Below are 19,958 nucleotides of genomic sequence, written 5' to 3'. Positions count from 1 at the left end.
CAGAGGACCATGTGCAATATGGAGTTTTATTGACTGCATCGATACTCTCTGATTCAGGGTGGTTTGCTGATTATGAAAAGATGCAGGGGAGAAGAGAGCTTGAGCTCTTGCAAGCACACACACTCACAAAACCCTAAAAGAGAACACACACAAGGTGAGAGACTGAAAATCTTCTTCTTCTTCACTCAACACTCAACACACCATATACAAAGATAAGAGTACACACAATATAAAAGGTACTCAACCAAATACATACTAGGGTTCTCTATAGAGCTGGCGCTATAACTATGCCAGTCTCTAGAATGGCTGTCACACAGCCTGTCATCCCACTGGCCGCATATCACCCATGATCTCACCAACCATGCCAGTGGTGTAATTGTGGGGCCTATCCCCCAGGCGGGTCATCAGTGTCCACCGCCTCACTAGATGAGTTAACACTCCCCCTCGAGCTCAACTCCATCTCATAAACACCAAGCGAAGCCCTGAATCTGCGTAGCTTCTCTGTACCCAATGCTTTGGTGAAGATGTCAGCGACTTGATCCTGTGTGCTGACATAAACAAGGTCAATGTCTCCTGCCAAAACCTTCTCTCTAACAAAATGGTAGTGGACCTCTATATGCTTCGTGCGAGCATGAAAAACTGGGTTCCTCGCCAAGTGTATACTGCTAATGTTGTCACAAAAAATGACAACTTGTCTATCCACCAACCACTAATAGACCCAAATTTGCAAGTAGCTTTCTCAACCAAGCTACCTCACATGCTGCCATAGTACAGAGATGCTGCCATAGCAGCACCTCTGTACTCGGCCTCTGTACTGGATAGAGCAACATAGAGCAACCGTAGGCTGCTTCTTGCTGCTCCAAGTCACCGCCGTAGCACTCCCCAAAGAAAACATGAAGCCACTATTAGATCTTCTATCTGAGATACTACCAGCCCAATCAGCAGCATCTGTGTACCCATGTACACATATCTCTCTCCCAGTTTCATAAAATAGTCCACAATGCAAAGTAGACCTCACATACCTCAGTATGCGTCTCAATGCATCCAAATGCGGCTTCCGGGAACCTACATAAACTGACTCAATGCATCCAAATGCGGCTTCCGAGGAACCTGCATAAACTGCATAAACTGACTCACCAACCCAACAGCATAGCTCAAATCTGGCCTGGTGATCGTCATGTAGATCAAGCTTCCTACTATGCGCCTATACATAGTAGGATCCTCCAAAATCTCTCCTGAATCTGCACTCAACTTGCCATTCTGATCCAATGGCACTGAGATAGGATTACAGCCTGTCATACCATACTTGGATAACATGTCCAAGACATACTGTCTCTGCAGTAATCCAATACCATGTGGTGACCTAATCACCTCAATGCATCCAAATGCGGCTTCCGAGAGGAACCTGCATAAAGTGACTCACCAACCCAACAGCATAGCTCAAATCTGGCCTGGTGATCGTCATGTAGATCAAGCTTCCTACTATGCACCTATACATAGTAGGATCCTCCAAAATCTCTCCTGAATCTGCACTCAACTTGCCATTCTGATCCAATGGCACTGAGATAGGCTTACAGCCTGTCATACCATACTTGGACAACATGTCCAAGACATACTGTCTCTGCAGTAATCCAATACCATGTGGTGACCTAATCACCTCAATGCCCAAGAAATATGTGAGCTACCCCAAATCCTTCATCTTAAACTTCTGTCTAAGCAAGATCTTTACATCAAAGATCTCTGCATCATGGTCCCCCGTAATGATCAAGTCATCTACATAGATGACAACAAGCACAACCCCTATCACTGTGTCTCACATACAGCGAGAAATCTGCATTGGCTACATGAAAGCCAATAGTGATAAGATATTCAGAAATCTTGTGAGACCATGCTCTTGGTGCTTGTTTTAAGCCATACAAGGCTTTCTTCAACCTGCAAACATGCTCGGGGTAACTCACATCCTCATAACCAGGTGGCTGCAACATATACACCTCTTCCTGTAAATCCCCATGCAAGAATGCATTCTTTACATCCATCTGATGTAAAGACCATTGCTTTGACGTAGCCACTACTATCACAACTCTCACTGTTGCCATCTTGGAAACTGGGTTGAAAGTTTCCTCATAATCAATGCCATATGTCTGCGCATATCCTTTGGCTACCAATCTAGTCTTGTACCTGCTTATGCTTCCATCACTGTTATGTTTTACTTTTTGTACACCCACTTGCATCCAATGGCTTTCTTGCCTTCAGGCAATTGCACTAAATCCCAAGTCTCATTTCCATATAGTGCATCCATCTCCTCATCCATAGCTTTCTCCCAACACACATTTCCAATATCCTCATCAATGCATGTGGGCTCTACAACCTGCACAACTTTTGCCATGTATGCATAGTGATGTGCCACATAACCATCATAGGTAAACCTCTACACAGGATTCTTCACTCTCCCAGATCTTCGCAACTTTGCATTCATGGCTTCCATAGCTTTCTTTACACCAGGTGTTCTCATAGCTGGTATCCCAAGCTCCTCCATCAAGGCTCATCTCTGAGCCACTAGACTCTCCATCGACATGAGAATGCCCTGCAGAAATGTCAAGCATACTAAGGGTCTCTACCACTTTCTCTTTGCCTTTATGTGATGTACTAATCACATTTGCAGGACTGGTATTACGACGCAGCCTGCCACTCCATGGTCTATCAAGTGAACCACTAGATGAGGACTCTCCTGGTCCACTCAAAGACTGTGATTGCTGACTTGCATTCTGTGCAACCACATTTCCACTCACATCAGCCCCAACAGCTTCTTTTTCAGCAGCATACGAGCTACTCATCTCATCAAAAACAACATCCATGCTTACCCTCAACTCACGTGTAGCAGGGTTATAACACCTGTATCCCTTTTGCTCAAGGGAATATCCAATAAACACACATTTTTCAGCTTTTGGATCCAGCTTAGTTCTCAGCTCATCTGGCACATGCACATATGCAATGCATCCAAAGACTTTCAGATGAGACAAATCAGGTTTTCTACCAGTAAACCTCTCCTCTGGAGTTACATCATGTATGGCTGCAGTTGGAGTTCTGTTCATGATGTAAATTGCTGTAGAAACAGCCTCAGCCCAATAGCTATGCGGCATATTCTTCTCTTCTATCAATGCTCGCGCACTCTCAGCAATGTGCTTGTTTTTCCGCTCAGAAACTCCATTTTGCTGCGGAGTGTATCTGCATGTAAACTGTCTCCGAATACCATTCTTCTTCAAAAATTTAGAGAACTCATTGGAGAAGACTTCATTCTCTGCACATTCACATGTCCAATTCTTTTATGCCAAATGTCTGTGTCTGTGCAACAATTCTTGAACCATTTGCAAACATCGCAGCACTCACTTCAGGCATGTTTACATTCAACGTAAACATTCTGCTCACTCTGTTGCCTTTTGCAACCAACCTGCACTTGTCTTTAAAGTCTTCAACACAACAACCATCAGGGTTAAACCGAACCTGCAAACCTTGCTCAATCATCTGGCCAACTGAAACCAGATTCTTTATTATGTTCGGAACATGAAGTACATCTGCAAGGTACTTCACTTTTCCATCCTGCATAGACAATGGCACATCTCCAACATGGGCAATTGGATGAGCAGTGTCATCCCCTGTTTCCACAAAACTTGGTCTTTCAAGGTTTTTCATCTCCTTGAACCACTCCCCCATGACTTGTCATGTGGTTTGAAGCACCTGAATCAACGTACCATACATCATCTTTATGTGCTGCTTCAACATTTTCAGACATGGCATTAATGACATGCTGCATAACAAACAACCTTTCATTATCCTCATTATTTCTGCTCGAGGATACATAGTTGTTTTACTGCAATTTCCCATTTTGCATGTCAGCCTGCTTCTTATAACAATCTGCCTGCACATGTCCAGGCTTACCACAATAAAAGCATCCACGTGTATCATTATCCTGCCTTTGCCAATTTCCACGACCTCTTTGACTCCCCCTGCCTCTGCGTCCTTTGGATTCAGTGGCTTACCACCATTTGCCTGAGGTTTCACGGAGTAGAGGTCCTACCGAGGAGGATATTCATGGAGCCTTGGAGGGGAGTGTCCATTTATGGCTTGCTTTTTGAGTTATTATGCTGTCATGGTGGTATTTGCCTTGAGCATGGTATTGCCCCTATTCTCAAGGCATGTTTGAAGATAGGCCGTGTGTGTGCCTTGATGAATAGTGATGATAGACTTATTGCATCATATGTGCTATCCCTGTTGCTTGTTGTTGCTAGGAAGCGGGGAAGGCATGCAGAGGCTAGAGTGCACAGGCTACTGATGATGAGATTGACATGCGTGGGGGAGATAATCCATACGACTAATGAGCATCTACACCTTTTTTCTTAGTTTTTGTGGGGTGACTTTTTGTTTGGATTTTCCACCTTCTTCTTAGTTTTTGGCTGTGGATTTCACATCAAGTTTGCATTGTGGTTCCAATGATTATGGATATTACAATTCTAGTTATAGATTCCAAGGATTGTTGTCTCACTTAATGATCAACATAGTTGTGTTGTTATAGCCTTATCAATGATGCCAAGATGCTAGTCAAATTTGTGTATGTAGGGATAGTGGATTGGTTGTACCTCTATTTAGGTGTGGGATTGGAATGTTCTAACTTGTCTGTGATGCAGTGAACGTGTTTTTGTTTTGATTTCGATGCAAAGCCAATTTCCCCAATATGCGGAGGCGATGGCAAGGACAATGGTTGGAGACCCAAGATTTGAGATGGAACATAAGGAGCGACGCCATGTCCGCCATTTGTTTATTGATGATAAGTGTGAATGTGCGTGTGATTACCTACCATGCTCACAGAAATGTTACTGTGACCCACACTGGGCATTTATGCTTAGTGACACTTTCATAAAACGTGTTCACCGACCACGACAATACATGAACCAACTGAGTTCCAAACAAGAGAGGAGACTTTTCCACCAAAGTTACTCTGTGTTTAGGTTCTTTAAAAAGAACCTCATAAAATCCTCTGCCAACCCAGTATACACCATCAACTACATTTCCCTGTAATTTTGATTTTATCCGTTGTGCCATCTCATTCGCAAGAGGCATCTTGCCTAGAAAGAAGATGACTATAACATTTTCGGAGAACTTCTTCATTGGTGGTGAGACCACCAAAGGGAGAGGAATATCAAACTTGAAGTCAGGATCCGACAAACTGTCCACAAAATCATCAATCAACATATCATGAACAAAGCGTTCATCAGGAGAAAGCTCTTAGATAGATTTGCCAAGCTTAGTACAAAGAATTTTGTTCTTGTGCTCATCATTCTTGTGAGCATGATGATAGACCTTGATATTCACATTTTGATCTGAAGCCAACTAGTTTGAAGAAGACACAGTGAAGAGCTACAAAACTGATGATTGTACACAAAGCGGGTGCATGCACACACACACACACACACTCGCACTCGGAAGAAAGGAGGAAAAACATGAGGGCCAAATGAAGGGAAAGGTAAAGTGTAGACGATGGGAGGCTAAAGCGAGCAAAGGAAGTGAAAGGTAGGAGGTGACTCTAGTAAAGGTAAAGTGTAGACGACGGCGGCAGGAGAAGAATGCTCTTTAAAATTTTTAAGTTTTAGTTATATTTGACAAAATTTGTAAGGAAAACGCCATTTCAAAATGGTCAATTTCCTTTTCAAATTACAATGAGAAGGTTTTCGATCTGGCCCAATAAAATGTATATCCCGAACATTGGCTCTTGAAGTCTGTTCTCCATCGCGGCATCGACATGGGACCCACGCATGCTCATGGATGAATGTCCTTTTAGCATTTAAAGCTATATGGTACTTGGCCCTTGAAGTTTGTTCTCCATCGCGGCATCGACATGGGACCCATGCATGCGCATTTAAAGCTATAGCATGCATTTAAAGCTATACGGTACTTGGCCGTGGGAAAAGGCCCTTTATGCCTTTTGCCGGAACAGTCTAGTGACGAAATTTTCTACTAACTGAACAGTCTAGTGATGACGAAATTTTCTCACTAACATTAAATTAGTACGATTTTTATACAAGTTATTGTCGTGCGGAAAAGCCAACGCAGCGCCATCCAAACCTGCTTAAGAATCGAGGACTTCGTCTCCTTTCATCTTCATCATGCACACGTGCGTACTCTCCTTAATCGAGGAACAATAGTCTCCTTAATCGAGGGGACATCACCTTTGCTTACTTTTTCCTCTCCTTTTGCTTGCGCTACTCTCTCTTTCTCTCTCTCCCCTTTCCACACACACACACGTTTTGCCTTGCAAGCTAGAAGCTATGGGAGTGACGCTTGGCTGGGGAAAAACAGAAAGAAAGAAGGTTTTTGCAGATATGCCGGTGTTTCTCTGCACCTCACTTCTCATCTCATTGTGTTTCTCCTTCTCTGCAGCAGTCACAGACCAGCAAGACGGTAAGTTCAGCTCCTCTAATATGGTTTAATCCGCAGGACAATCACTAGGGTTTAATCTGCAACAGCCACAATACATGAGATTTAACCTGCTCCAAATTAACAGTGCTTTAACCTGCACAAAATCATACAACGTTTCCAACTTTAACCTGCACAAAACTCTCCAGAATCTAAACTGCATTAGGCTTAGAATTTTAAAGGCTTCATTTGCATTAGGTTTAGAATTTTAGGGGATTGCTGAAAAGAAGCTTGTTCTTCCAATTTGTTGCAAATGTAACAAAGCTTGCCATTACAGTTAAAGAAAATAAAATAGAGCATGCCAGTTACCATGTCCACTTTAAAAGATATTTCTATTGTTGACAGTGAATGCACTCATCGCTTTGCACACCGCGTGGTCTTCAAATCCTTCATCATGGGACATGACAACCGACCCTTGCCAGAGCCCATGGCTCGGGATAGTGTGCGACGTCACGGGCACACGAGTGGTCCAACTGTGAGAGATCCTTCGGTGTTTTTTTAACCTCCTATTAATTTTCATTGGAGCTGCCAACCTTCTCAGGTGTAATAACTACAAGCATGTGAAAAGCCACTTTCTCCTATGAGCTTGCGCAACCTTTTGATGGCTTTTGTACACTGCTATGGCAGGCTCCTCATCAATCAAAACCTAATGGGAATCCTTCCTCCTGCCATTGGAGATTTGTCAAATCTGACAGACTTGTAAGCCCCATTTTCCATGCCCACTTTTCTGCTATATTAGGAACTAAATAATGCTTTATGTATTTATGTATATTTCTACAAAAAACAAAGCTTTTCATGCTTTTGGAAAAATCAATTTGGTAGGTGTGCCTCAGTGTGTTGGGAAAGGGGTTCCTCACCTCTTTCTAGAGCTGGATGAAATTTCATAACTACCGGCTAATGTGAACTCCAAAAGGAGTTTAGCTGGTGGTAAAATTGATAAATAGTGTTATTTTGACAAATTATGTGCCTTTCCGTCTCAAGTTTCTAGGTGAGTGAGACCTCAAGAGGAAATGTATATGGTTAACTTTCACAGGGCTCTGTCAAATAATCCCAAGCTAGGTGGAACTCTACCAAAAGAGATAGGCAAATTGACAAACCTCAAGACTATGTAAGCATGGACATGTTACACGAGTCTCTTCCTTTTCTCCACAAATAAAGTCCATCATGTTAGCATTTCAACAGTTTTTTGTTTTGAGTTGGTTCAGTTGTGAAAATGTTGTGTAACTATGGTTCACAATGCATGCATGTGCAGTTTACTGCAGTTCTGTGGTTTTTCCGGCTCAATCCCATCAGAAATAGGGAACATGACGAGGATGAATTATCTGTGAGTACGCTGTGATTTTTTCTCTGATTTTGAACTTTGAAGAGTACTCGTTTTTGAGGTGGCTTAAAAAATACCATATTAGAGCTGTGTCCCACTGAGGGGTAGTGAGGGCAGCAGGATTAAGTTACCCTTACTGCCAATTTGTTTCACCTCAAAGGCAGTATGGATTTCAGAACATAAGAGAAGATTAAGGGGATTAACCAATGAGAGGGTGTTAAATTGCCATAGCGAATCGGATTCTAGGATCCATCCATGTGTGTTGTCAGGATTGTGCCCTGGTTTTTCATTGGTAGAACAATGCTCTGCCGCGCAAAGGTTTCCAAAGCCACATTGTAATGGTTAATTACGTTACTTGATTAGTGTTTAAATATATGATGATGGATAAAATGGACCTGATTATCATCCCAGCTTTCTCATTCTTCTCTCTGTTGCATTGATCTTCATCTCCAGTAGCTTGAGTGAGAACGCTCTCACGGGGCCCATACCTGCAAGCGTTGGTCTCCTCCAGGTTATGACTTATTTCGATATTTCTAGTAATCTTTTAAGTGGGAATTTGCCAGTTTCAGTTTCAAGCGATTTGGGAATAGGCCTAGACAACTTGACAAATATACAACACTTGTAAGTGAGAATTTTCTGCATCTTATGAAGATCAAAGCAATACCTAATATGGCCATTAACTTCATCTAACTTTATCTGGGGTACTGTTAAATGAAGCCATTTTCAAAACAACTCCTTCTCAGGGAGCATTCCGTCGGCTATCTTCAACTCTCAGATTCACCTGAAACATGTGTAAGTGGACCATGTCAGGTCTCTCACTGAAGTTTAAGGCAGAGGATGCATGATCCTTGCTTTTCTTATATTGCTAGACACTTGACCGGATTGCGTTATAAGTTATGTTAAGTGCAACGACTCTTGTCAACACTCGGAGATTGTTGGTTTGGACAAGAGCCTTTGTTCTTTCAGGTTGCTTAACAATAATTCTTTTACTGGCAAAATACCGTCCACAATTGGTGATCTGCGTTATCTCCAGCTTCTGTAAGTATAGCTACATAAAGCCAAGTTTTTCCCAAGGAAAATCTGGAGTGGTGATGTGGTTCTCATTTAATGTGGATTTGTTTTTTAAACGATTGTTGCCACAGGCGTTTGGATTTCAATGATCTTAATGGCTCAATCCCATCCACTATTAGTAATATTCAAAGTCTTATCACTCTGTAAGATCTTAAGCATTTGGTATCTATCCGGCATTACTACAGCTGTTCATCCATTCTTAATGTAGTCTCCTATTAATTTATCTAGCCAAAATCAAAGCTATTTTTTTGTTGTGCCATGGGGCTTTTATGGTGCAGGCAGTTAAACAACAATGCTTTAACGGGCCAGCTGCCTGATCTTGCTAACAATACAAAGCTTCAAATGTTGTAAGAACTTTAAGCATCATGACAGACAGATGTTACTTCGCATATTGCCATTGTTTTGTATGTTGCATTTATGGTTTCTTGTGGCTTTTATTGCAGGGATTTTAGCAACAACCGCTTCGACACTTCCAAGGTTCCAGGCTGGATCACAAGTTTAACAAACCTCTCCTCACTGTATGTGTGTGGGTTTGGGTTGTGTTTTGCGTGTGCGTGTGTGTGTGTGTGTGTGTGAGAGAGAGAGAGAGAGAGAGAGAGAGAGAGAGAGAGTCCCCTCCACTTGGAGGTTTCCCACTTGTAATATACTGTGTTACAAAGAAAAAGTGTGTGTGTGTGTGTTAGAGAGAGAGAGAGAGAGAGAGACGCTGCTCACTTGCGATTCTGCTCGCCTTCGTCTCTGTTCACCTGCAACCTGCTCGCCTGAGTCTCTGCGATCTGCTTGTCCGTTCAATGTGTGACTTTCTTGTCTCCTCATTTAAGACTTGCGACCTGCTCTCTGCATCTTCCGTCTTGTTTCTCGTGACCTGTTCGTTTGCTTCCTGTGCTTTGTGTCTGCTTCTTGTATCCCGTTGATTTCTGCCTTGTGTTTCTCCTCCTTGTACATCACCTTCTCAGTGTGTGCGCGCGCGAGAGAGAGAGAGAGAGAGAGAGAGAGAGAGAGAGAGAGAGAGAGACCAAAACGTGGATCGATCTATGAAGGTGCTGATTTAGGGTTTGCAGCTACTGATTTAGGGTTTGTAGGTGCTGAATTAGGGTTTTTTGGTGCTGAATTAGGGTTTGAGAGAACGGGTTTTCTTTGCTTTTGTACATGGATTTGGATGACCCGGCTGCTGCTGTTGGTGGCGTGGCTGCCAATAGCCTTAACATGGATCTTATTGAGGAGATGATCGAGAATGATGTGGGTTATGCTTCAGATGCCTCGGAGCAACAAAAACACGTCAAAGGCTTGATGTTGATGCAAGCTACACTCCGGTGAATGTTGGAGAGAATGTAGAGGAAAGTTCTCAGGTACCTTCTCCGGAGTTTGCACGCTTGCTTTGCAGATCACTGGTGAGCTTCTGCAAGAATATGTGAAGGCAAATAGCGTGCAAATGGCTGCAGTAGATAATGGTGGTGTGGCTGATGTATGCATGGAGACTCCTTTGTTGCTACAACAGCTAGCAGATTTTCATGATCGTGCTGTTATCTTCTTCTTTACTGGGCGTATTCCGTTGTTGCCTCGTCTTAGAGCATGGTTGGGCGGCTTGGTGTCGCTTGAGGCACCTGAGGAGATTTATGATGGTCCGAGAGGCTTTTATGAAATACTTTTTCGCACTTCGGAAGCCCGTAGGGCAGTCTTGGAGCAGGTGCCACTCTTTTTGGATGGGCAGTTGGTTCATGTGGTTCCGTGGAAGCCTATGGCAGAGTACAAAGATATGTTGCGCCAGGCTTGCCCAGTTTGGGTTGAAGTGAAACAATTCCCACCAATGTTTTGGCGTGTTTTACCAGGTCTCATGCAAGGTATCGGTGATGTCTTGGTGGTGCCTCGAATGACATCTAGAAACCGAAATCGTCTATGCATGTTGTGGGATACTGGGAGACCTAGGCCGACACATTTGTGTGTCAATATGGCTGGGCTGCAACCTTTAATGTATGAATTGAGGTGGGATACATTTGCTGGCCACTGTTTCAAATTTGGTGAGATGGGCCACTTTGTCTCCGAATGTCCTAAGAAAGATTAAGTTGTTGCAACCAAGGATATCGTTGATGGGCAGTTGCCCGTGGAAGATGAGCATGATGCTCCTTTACATGATGCCCAGCACATGGATGTACATGTGGATGTTCAGAATGAGGTTGAGCAGCCATGGGTGGAAGTACGTGGTAAAAAGACACGATTTGTTGCCGTGCGGGGGGGTTTCTTAGATGCTGTTTGGCGGGGGCCTTTGCGTACTCATCAGGGGTCCTTACATACATATGCTCGTCGCCCTTTGGGTTCAGGTGCCCAGCAAAACAGACCAGGATTGAGAGGCCGGGAGGCCAACTTTCTTAGGGTACAGGGGCTCTTGGGGTAGATAGAGTAGAACGCTATCCTATTAGAAGTCGCCTAACAAAAGAAGCACAACAACAATTGCCTCTTGTGTTTGGTTCGAAGGGTGAGCCATGGGATGGTCATTACCCTTCGGCACGTGCTCGAGAACTCCAAGGGCAGTGTGAGATCACAAATACCATGTCTAAAAATGCAATGCTTCAAAAGGTTCGTGATTTGGTAGATTATCCTGGGCCTAGTACACGGCCTTGTTGATTCCTTTTCTGGGAAGGCTTATGAAAATTGTACAATGGAATGTAAAGGGTATTTCTTCGCGCCAAAAGCAGTTCAGGCTTTGGCATACAACTTTTTGTCATGGTTGGGATGTTTTGTGTGCAGTTGAACATAAGCAGCATAACTTGGCTGGCAAAGCCTATGTATATAAGGGGTTTCATGTTTTCTACAGCGGACATCCTGCTTCGCAGTCAGGTGTTATGTTTGCTATTCGTTCGTAGTTTCAGCCTTCTCTTGTGATTCAAGATGTTCATGGAAGATTTCTAGTGATACAGATTGTGTGGGATGATACGCCTTTATGGTTGTTAGGGGTGTATGCTCCAAATAATGCTCGTACACGCCGTTTGCTGTGGAATGACTTGTGTGCTCTTTCAATCTCTCATCCTGGCTTTGTGATGGGAGACTTTAATATGTGTGTCTCCAGGGAGCAAGCCATGTCGCCTCATTCTGTAATGGATGGCTCGGAGAGAATGGCGTGGGAAGCTTTTGCAGAGCAAGTTCGCTAAAACAAGACATGTGGTCTTGGTTGCATCCAGATGAAAGGGGTTACACTTATGTCTCACAACAGTTTCGGGGCACTTATGCTAGATTGGATAGGATGTATATTTTACATCAAGATCTCTTTTTGCCAGAAGTTCTTACTATGATGGTTGATTAGCAACAGGTTTTCTCGGATCATTGGCCGCTTGTGTTTGAAATGGTCTATCATCCTGTGGATGTATATAAAGGCTTGTTGGGACGCTTGCCTTTGCGCTTAAATCACACTTTTTTGGAGCATGAAGTTTTTGATATTTATATGCGTCAATTAATACGACATTTCTCCACAAGAGTGTCCATGGCTGATTATCATGCTTGGCCAGTGTTCCTTACCAACACTCGGAAATTAGCGCGGCATTATGGTCTTGCTAATGCCTCTATACAAAAACAGCATGTGGCTCTTCTTGAGTCGCTTTTAAAAGGCTTGCAGGCGTTCATGTTTACTGACTCTATGGATGCTGAAGTTGTGGATGCCATAGAATGGCTGAAAAAGGAGCTATCTAGGGTGCAGGAAGCACAATATGTTTGCTTTAAACTACTTGCACGTCTTGATGCTTTGCGGGATGCTAAACTGTCAATCTCATCGCTTCTATAATAAGTTGCATCAAAAACATATGCGTGAGAATATTGTTAGGCTGATGGATACCCAAGGCAACCTTGTTACTCAACCTTCTGAGGTTATTCAGCATTGCATTAGGTTTTATGAAGATTTGCTTGCCCCTCGAGAGGATGTCTCGCCGGCTGTCCTGGCTGCAAGGGAGTCATTGTTTGCTGAAGTACGATATCAAGTTGACCCTGATGTGGCGGTTCAGCTTGATGCTCCTGTTACTCAAGGGGAAGTGGAAGTTGTTCTCTCCAAACTTTCCATGGGAAAGAGCCCTGGTTGCGATGGTTTGACAAATGAGTTTTTCCAAAAATATGTTGATCAGCTTGCAGAGCCTTTGACGCTTATTTGTCAAAGGGTTTGGGATGAGGGATATATGCCTGCGGATTGAAAGTTGGGCGTACTTCGTTTGTTGCCCAAATTCCCTTCGCCTACTTCTTTGGCTCAATGGCGCCCGATCTCACTTATGGGTATTATGTATAAAATCTTTACAAAGATTTTTGCCAATCACTTGCAGAAGGTGCTTCCTACTCTTATTCATCCATATCAATATGAATTTGTGCATAGCAATAATATTTTGCATAATATTCTTAATGTTCAAATTGGAGTGGATTATGCCAAGGCAAAGAAGCAAGAGATTGTGATGGTGCAGCTGGATCTTGAAAAAGCTTTTGATCATGTCAGCTGGTCTTTCCTTTCTCAGTTAATGACAGCCATGGGCTTTGGTCCCAAAATGGCTAATTTGGTGCATTTACTTGGCTCTGGCTCTATCACGTGGATTATGCTCAATGGAGGACTTTCGGACGGTATTTCTCTCACCCGTTCTCTCTGGCAGGGTTGTCCTCTTAGTCCTCTTTTCTTTGCCATTGCCACTCATCCTATGTTATCTCGCCTAGATGCTATGGTATCGCATGGTGAAGTGGTTGGTTTGCATCTCCCTCATGGCAAGCAATTGGTTGCTCAAGCCCTTGCGGATGACACTTTTATGTTTCTCAGCGCCGAAAAAGCCAATATAGATCGAGCAATGGAAGCTTGGAATAATTTTGCATTGGCTTCTGGGCTGAAAATAAATTCAACAAAATCAGCCCTCATTGTATGCACGGAATTTGATCTTGAGGCATTAGGGTGGCAAGGCCGTGTGGTGCATATAGGAGACATTGTTCGTTATCTTGGGTATCCGGTGGGTGTGAATGTGGACCCCCAAGCGCTTCTTGCTTGGATTTCTGCTCGGATCTCGGATAAATTTGTGTATTGGAAAGCTCAAGGGTGGCCTATGCACGTGAGGGTTAAGGTAGCTCAGGTTATTATGCTTAGCATGATTTCCTATTTTTTGCCTTTGCTACCTTGGACGCACAAATCTCTTCTCCGTTTGGTTGCTCCCATTCCGTTTATGCTGTGGAAGAGGCAAGGAAATATTATGGGTCAAACATGGATAGCTTGGAATCACATTACGACGCCCAAAATAATGGGTGGGGTGCTTTACTGGATGTCCGCTTGCATATGGTGGCGCGTAGGTGGGCGCTTTTTCAAGATATGTGTTTGCAGGAGCAGCCTTGGGTATTCATGGCTCGTGACTTGATTGAGTTGGAGGGATTGTCACATGGACGGACACGTGTGCAGGCTTCATGGTGGGACATTGTGAATGCGGCTCATCCTGTCCATATTCGCTCATCTCACATTTTATTGCATATTCTCCTTTCTTGGCATGAAGTTCTACTATTGGCTCTGTGGGATCGTGGTCATGAAAGACTACTTTTAAACTCTTTGCAGTTCGAAACATTTGTGGAGTCGCGTGTCATTGTTTGGCCAAACAGAGATGCTTCACGCATACGACTCAACCGCATGGTCAGGTTAGGCTTGGTTAGAATCCGAGATGCTGTGATACCTGGTCGTGAGACAGGCCATATTCGTTTCGTCGTATTCGGCAGCACTTTAGGGTTCCTCAGACATTTCAGCCACTATGGGTTGACATCATGCATGCAGTTGAGCCTTTTACTCCATTGCCTCGGCCATCTGCAGATCAGCTTTGGCTTGATTGGGCACTATGTAAATCTGGTGACTTGATATCACTTTCAGCTAACTAGGTCTATCATAAGCTCGTATTAGAGAAAGATTGGGTTTCAGCCAAGGCCAATAAGGTGTGGGGATTGCACAAGTCTAAATCATGGTGGCATAAAACTCTTATGCGTGGTTGGCAGTCTAAACTCCCTTACCAAGGTAAGATTTTCATTTGGAGGATGTTGGTGGGAGGGTTACCTACACGGGATCAGCTTAGCCGTCGTAAAATTACATTGGCCTCTTGCTTCTTCTGCACGACATGCACTAAAACAGTTATGCATTTGTTCATGAGTTGTCCAGTGGCCCGTCAGATTTGGTCTTTTGTCTCTCGCGTTTGGGAGGCAGTAGAGAGGTCTATTGTTTCGGCTCATCAGTGGATATTTGGGATTTGTCCTCAAGTCATTACTTCTGACAGTTACCTTGTGATATTCCATTTCCTTAGATGGACAGGACTTTGGCATATTTGGACTACACGGAATGGGTTCATCTTTGATTCCTTGTCTGGAATACATGGGCACATTCTACGTATCCGCGGTTTGCTGCTTTGGCAGTTTTCTTCTCTTCTCTCAGCTCAACTACTGGATGCAGATGTTATTTCGTTATGGTCTACGGCGGCTCGGCTGGCTCATCTTTGATGCTTTTATCTGGGATGCTTATTTGGCTAGGAGGCTTTCTTATTAGTGTACAGGTTTGCATGGTCATGATCCTTTAGAGGATCTTTTGTGGGTTTTTTTTTTTTTGGGGGGGGGGGGGCATAGAGAGAGAGAGAGAGAGAGAGAGAGAGTTTTCTAGTACATGAGATCTGGTTATTCCATATTTATACTTTTGTTTTGCCTTGCAGATCTATGATCTCTTCAAACTTGATTGGCAACATACCTGCAGAAATATTTAACCTCTCCTATATTTCTAATGTGTAAGTCTTCTCATGGCTTGGTGTGGATTTGAAGTTCTTGCAACATGAAAGAAGAGCAACAATGCATTGCTTTCTTTTACTACAGGACACTTGGATCAAATACTCTGAATGGTACCTTAAACCTGTCGACATCAAGTTCGTCACTTCTTCTTGTTGATGTGACAAATAATAGCATATCTAGCCTTGATAAAGGCACATATACACAAGAGTTACTGTAAGTAATTCCCAACCTTCTACTAATCAAGAAATTAGAGAAAAATCAAGCATCAATATTTGGCTAAACTTCTTGTATACTGGCAACTACTTTTTGATGTACAGGTTAGATGGTAATCCTTACTGTAACAATAATCCAAACAAGTGTAACTTTGTGGAATCTAGTGCTCCATCTGCCCTTCCTCCAGGCCCTTCCAGTACAGCTTCAGATTGCACAACTGAATGCTCTGCTTCTGATAATTATGCGATTAACCGTAAATATTATGGGGATTGCCAATGTACCCACCCTGTTGTGGGAAACATGGTGTTCACTGCAACAAAAGTTCCTGTCTTGACCAATGATGACATCTTCTCTGTAATGGAGCAGCAGGTTTTAAGTGGACTACGTAACTTCATGAAAAATCTTACCATCGTTGAAAGCCAAGTTGTGCTTGATGTGATGTCTGCTGTACAAGTGAAGGTTTTGGTTTTCCCACCTAATGGCACAGAGTCATGGCAACCTAACGAAGCAGCCCTCATATCATATGCTTTAAACAATCAGGAAATCTTGTTCCTTCCCGTTGGACCTTTTACATGTGGATTTTTTGGCCCTCCTTATGACAAAGGTATGTCTAGAACCTTGTGATAGTTAAGAATATATCGTAGAAAGATTTGCTTTTAGTTTTTGTTTTGTGTGGCCCGTGGTGGTTTTATAGACCATTAGTAGTACTGCATACAGTGGTAAAAACATGATTAGAGCCCTAACACATGCATACGATAGCAAGAACGTAATTAGAGCCCTAGCACATGCATTTGTAGTGCAGTGTGAGGACATGCATTTGTAGTGTAGTGTGAGGACATAATTAGAGCCCTACAACATGCATTTGTGGCTCTGAAATTTTAAGTTGAGTGCTAGTGAATCACACCTTATTAATCATGCCTCAACTTGTAATTCATACAATGGCAATAACATAATTAGATCCCTAACACATGTTTTTGAAGTCATGAAAGTTTATATTAAGGGTTAGCTAATCACACCCTTATTAATGTTTATGGTTTTAACATGCATTTCCAGTTGTAAAAATTTGTATCATGCTTTAGTTAATCACAGGCTTTTTTGTGTTTATGATGCAGTGGTTGTGGTAAACAACCTTAGCACAAATCTGAAAATTGGTATTATAATTGGAGTGGCCGTATTTGTGATTGCGATTGTGGTCACTGGAGTTTTTGCTACGAAGCAGAGAAAGAGAGCTAAAAAGGCAGAAAAGATTAATAAACCTTTTGGTAAGTGGCCTTGGCTTCTCATCTAGCAATGTAAGGGTCTTAGTTTTGATAATTATCAATAATCCATGCAAACAATGGGCAACCTTGGCAAGGTAAGGTCTTAATCAAGTAAGTGGCCGTCGAGCTGGAGAACCCCCCCTCTGCCTGCGTTCGTGTGCCCCTCTCCCCCCGCTGCCACTTGTCCCTCGCCAGCCCCTCCATCAGCTTCTTGCAGCCCCCACTACCCCACCTCGTTTGTTCCATTCTGCCGCTGCCTCCTTCCCTTGGCTGCCCCCTGCTTTCCCTGCCGCCTTCTCCCTTTTGCACCTTCACCCCGTGCTACCCCTGGCTTGGCCTCTCCTTTTGTCGGACCCTCTGCCTTGCACTTCGTAGCTCCTGCATCATCCCCCCCCCCCCCCCCCCCCCCCCGCTCCCCGGTTCGCGCATCTCCCGTTCCTTTTGTGGCATGGTGTCACCACCTTTGGTCTTTTTCCATAGGAGAACTCCGTGGCAGGATGCTCTAACAACCCCGATTGAGGCCGCCCCTCCTTGCTTGTCTTTTTTGGAAGCGGACCTCCAGCTAGTGACAATCGCCTTCCTAGAGGCCTCCACATTGGTCTGTATGCTAGTTGGTAGTCACTTGGCGCGTGGACAGTTGAGGGGCAGGCTAGCCTCATCGGCGAGCTTGCCTTCTTCAGCGTGCAAACTTTGTTTTCTAATCCGGGTATCTTAAAGCTTGGTGGCTGAGCTACATATATCTCCTCCTTGAGATGTCCGTTCAGAAATACTAATTTGACATCCATGTGAAAAACTGGCCACTGTTTAGGAGCAGCCAAGGCAAGTACCGCCTTGATAGTTGTCATGCGAGATGTGGGAGAAAAGGTTTCAGTAAAGTCGAAACCTTCTAACCGTGAAAATTCTTGTGCAACCAACCTAGCTTTGTATTTCTTAAGTGAGCTATCAGCCTTATACCTAGCTTTCTAAATCCATTTGGTACCAATTACCTTTCTGTTTGGTGTCCGTCAACTAGCTCCCAGGTGTTGTTCTTTATGATGTTGTCATACTTAGATTGCATCGCGACTTTTCACTTTGGATGTATCATGTGCTAAGACTTCGTCCAAGGTGGTTGGCTCCTTTACTGCTCCCATTATCTCAGTCATCAAGGCCATGTTGACAATGAGATCATTTTCTCCTCTACTCCTCTATTCTCCTTGGTCTATGTGGTCCATCTGTTGAAGATTTTGGCATCTCAGGTGCTGGGTTGCACTCATCAAAGATCTATTGTGTCCAATTTGGAAGTGGCTTTCCATGTGGTGTAGTAGCAGGTTGGTGTGGTGTGTGAGAGTCTTCATCCTCTGAAAACTCCTTCTCCTTAAGAGAAAATTTGGCTAGTGGATTGGGCTCAGAGTGGATTATTTCTGTACTGATGATAGAGTGGATGGACCTGCTATCTCCACCACGGAACAAACACTAAAACTCGACCATTGATCATCTTCTTGACCTCTAGATCATAGAGTCTATAAGCCTTTGACTCTTGATTGTATCCAAGAAAGATACACTTCTTGCTTTTCTGGATGCATCTGGTATATACACATAACATTCACAGCCAAATGTTTTGAAATGAGACATTGAAGGTTTCTTACCAGAGTAGGCCTCTTGCGGTGTGATACCCTTGAGCGCCTTTGTGTAGCTCCGATTGAGGATGTAAATTGCAATGTTCACTGCTTTAGTGTAGAAAGTGTCTGGTAACCCTTTCTCTTTTAGCATGCATCGAGCCATCTCCACGACGATCCTATTACGGCATTCTACAATACTATTTTGCTGAGATGTGTGGGAAGTTGTGAGTTGGCACTTGACGCCATTCTCCTTGGAGTAGCTATCAAATTCTGTTGAAAGAAATTCTTCTTCTCAATTTGTATGGAACTTTTTCACCTTCTTCTTATTTTCCATAAGCTTATGTCAATGTTTAAACTTGTCAAAAGCTTCAACCTTATCCCGAAGGAAATAAGTTCCTCTTGATTTGAGGTACATAGAGCACATGTAACAGCTTCTTCTCTTCACCTTTAGCTGCCACAAAAGAGATATTTTCAGATCCTTCAGTTGGACATTTAGTTCTAGAGAAGTCTTTGCCCTATTGTTGCTTTCATATGGAAATGCCTTGCGTTGTTATTTGTCCATCAGGCAAACCTCAAGTGGGTTCTAGAATTTTGAAAATGGAGGCAAATTAGCTACCATTCTTTTTTTTGCATCTTCTTCAACATTGCGAATCTGCGAAAATTTTTGCTTTAGTTTTCTTCAAACATACTTCAAGTCCACGATTTGTCATCGCAGCACAACTGACAATAAGTTCCTCTTGATTTGAGGTACATAGAGCACCTGTGACAGCTTCTTCTCTTCACCTTTAGCTGCCACGAAAGAGATGGTTTCAGATCCTTCAATTGGACATTTAGCATTATTCCCAACAACAGTGATGGTTCTTGTAGAGGCTTCCAAGAACATACCAATCCTTTTTACTAGTTATGTGTCGGGATGCTCCACTATCGAAAATCCATGAATCATCAACAAAACTGGAGCCTGAGTAGATGAGCATACCGCTTCAATGGTGACTCAAAGTTCAAGCTCGCTTTGAGCATTCTTAACCGACTCCTTTCCTTCTCGTCGGCTTGCTTCTTTCTACAGTCTTTGGCAACGTGATTCTTCTTGTCACAGTAATAGCAGCTCCCTTGAAACTTCTTCTTTGGCTTTTTTTGCTTGTTATCAGAAGATGCCGTGCCTTTGCCTTTAGCATTGGTTGAAAATACAACATCACCACCATTGCGGATCTTCGGTCACATCTTCTCCTCAAGCATCATAGCACTAAATTCTTCAAATGGTAGAGGTGGTACTCTAAC

At 43.3% G+C, this 19,958-nt stretch overlaps 1 protein-coding gene across 2 annotated transcripts in view; it reads left to right on the top strand.

Annotated features, from left to right (window-relative positions):
- Positions 1-6,176: 6,176 nt before the first annotated feature.
- LOC147628327 (leucine-rich repeat receptor protein kinase HPCA1-like) overlaps positions 6,177-19,958 on the top strand; it is a 29,369-nt gene continuing 15,587 nt past the window's right edge. The window contains exons 1-15 of one of the 2 annotated variants that reach the window (XM_086813418.1): positions 6,177-6,453; positions 6,814-6,943; positions 7,096-7,167; positions 7,502-7,576; positions 7,721-7,792; positions 8,243-8,410; positions 8,507-8,581; positions 8,756-8,827; positions 8,932-9,003; positions 9,139-9,207; positions 9,304-9,378; positions 15,541-15,612; positions 15,698-15,826; positions 15,931-16,430; positions 16,939-17,088. In XM_086813418.1, the coding sequence (XP_086669544.1) occupies positions 6,321-6,453; positions 6,814-6,943; positions 7,096-7,167; positions 7,502-7,576; positions 7,721-7,792; positions 8,243-8,410; positions 8,507-8,581; positions 8,756-8,827; positions 8,932-9,003; positions 9,139-9,207; positions 9,304-9,378; positions 15,541-15,612; positions 15,698-15,826; positions 15,931-16,430; positions 16,939-17,088 (1,864 nt within the window). In that variant the 5' untranslated portion in view covers positions 6,177-6,320. Of the gene's footprint in view, positions 6,454-6,813; positions 6,959-7,095; positions 7,168-7,501; positions 7,577-7,720; positions 7,793-8,242; positions 8,411-8,506; positions 8,582-8,755; positions 8,828-8,931; positions 9,004-9,138; positions 9,208-9,303; positions 9,379-15,540; positions 15,613-15,697; positions 15,827-15,930; positions 16,431-16,938; positions 17,089-19,958 lie in introns of both variants that reach the window. The other variant, XM_086813419.1, reaches the window with a different exon arrangement.

This window comes from Cibotium barometz, chromosome 19, assembly GCF_041138505.1.
Source record: "Cibotium barometz isolate CiBa-2024 chromosome 19, ASM4113850v1, whole genome shotgun sequence".
Lineage (NCBI taxonomy): Eukaryota > Viridiplantae > Streptophyta > Polypodiopsida > Cyatheales > Cibotiaceae > Cibotium > Cibotium barometz.
This window is presented reverse-complemented; position numbering and strand designations above follow the sequence as displayed.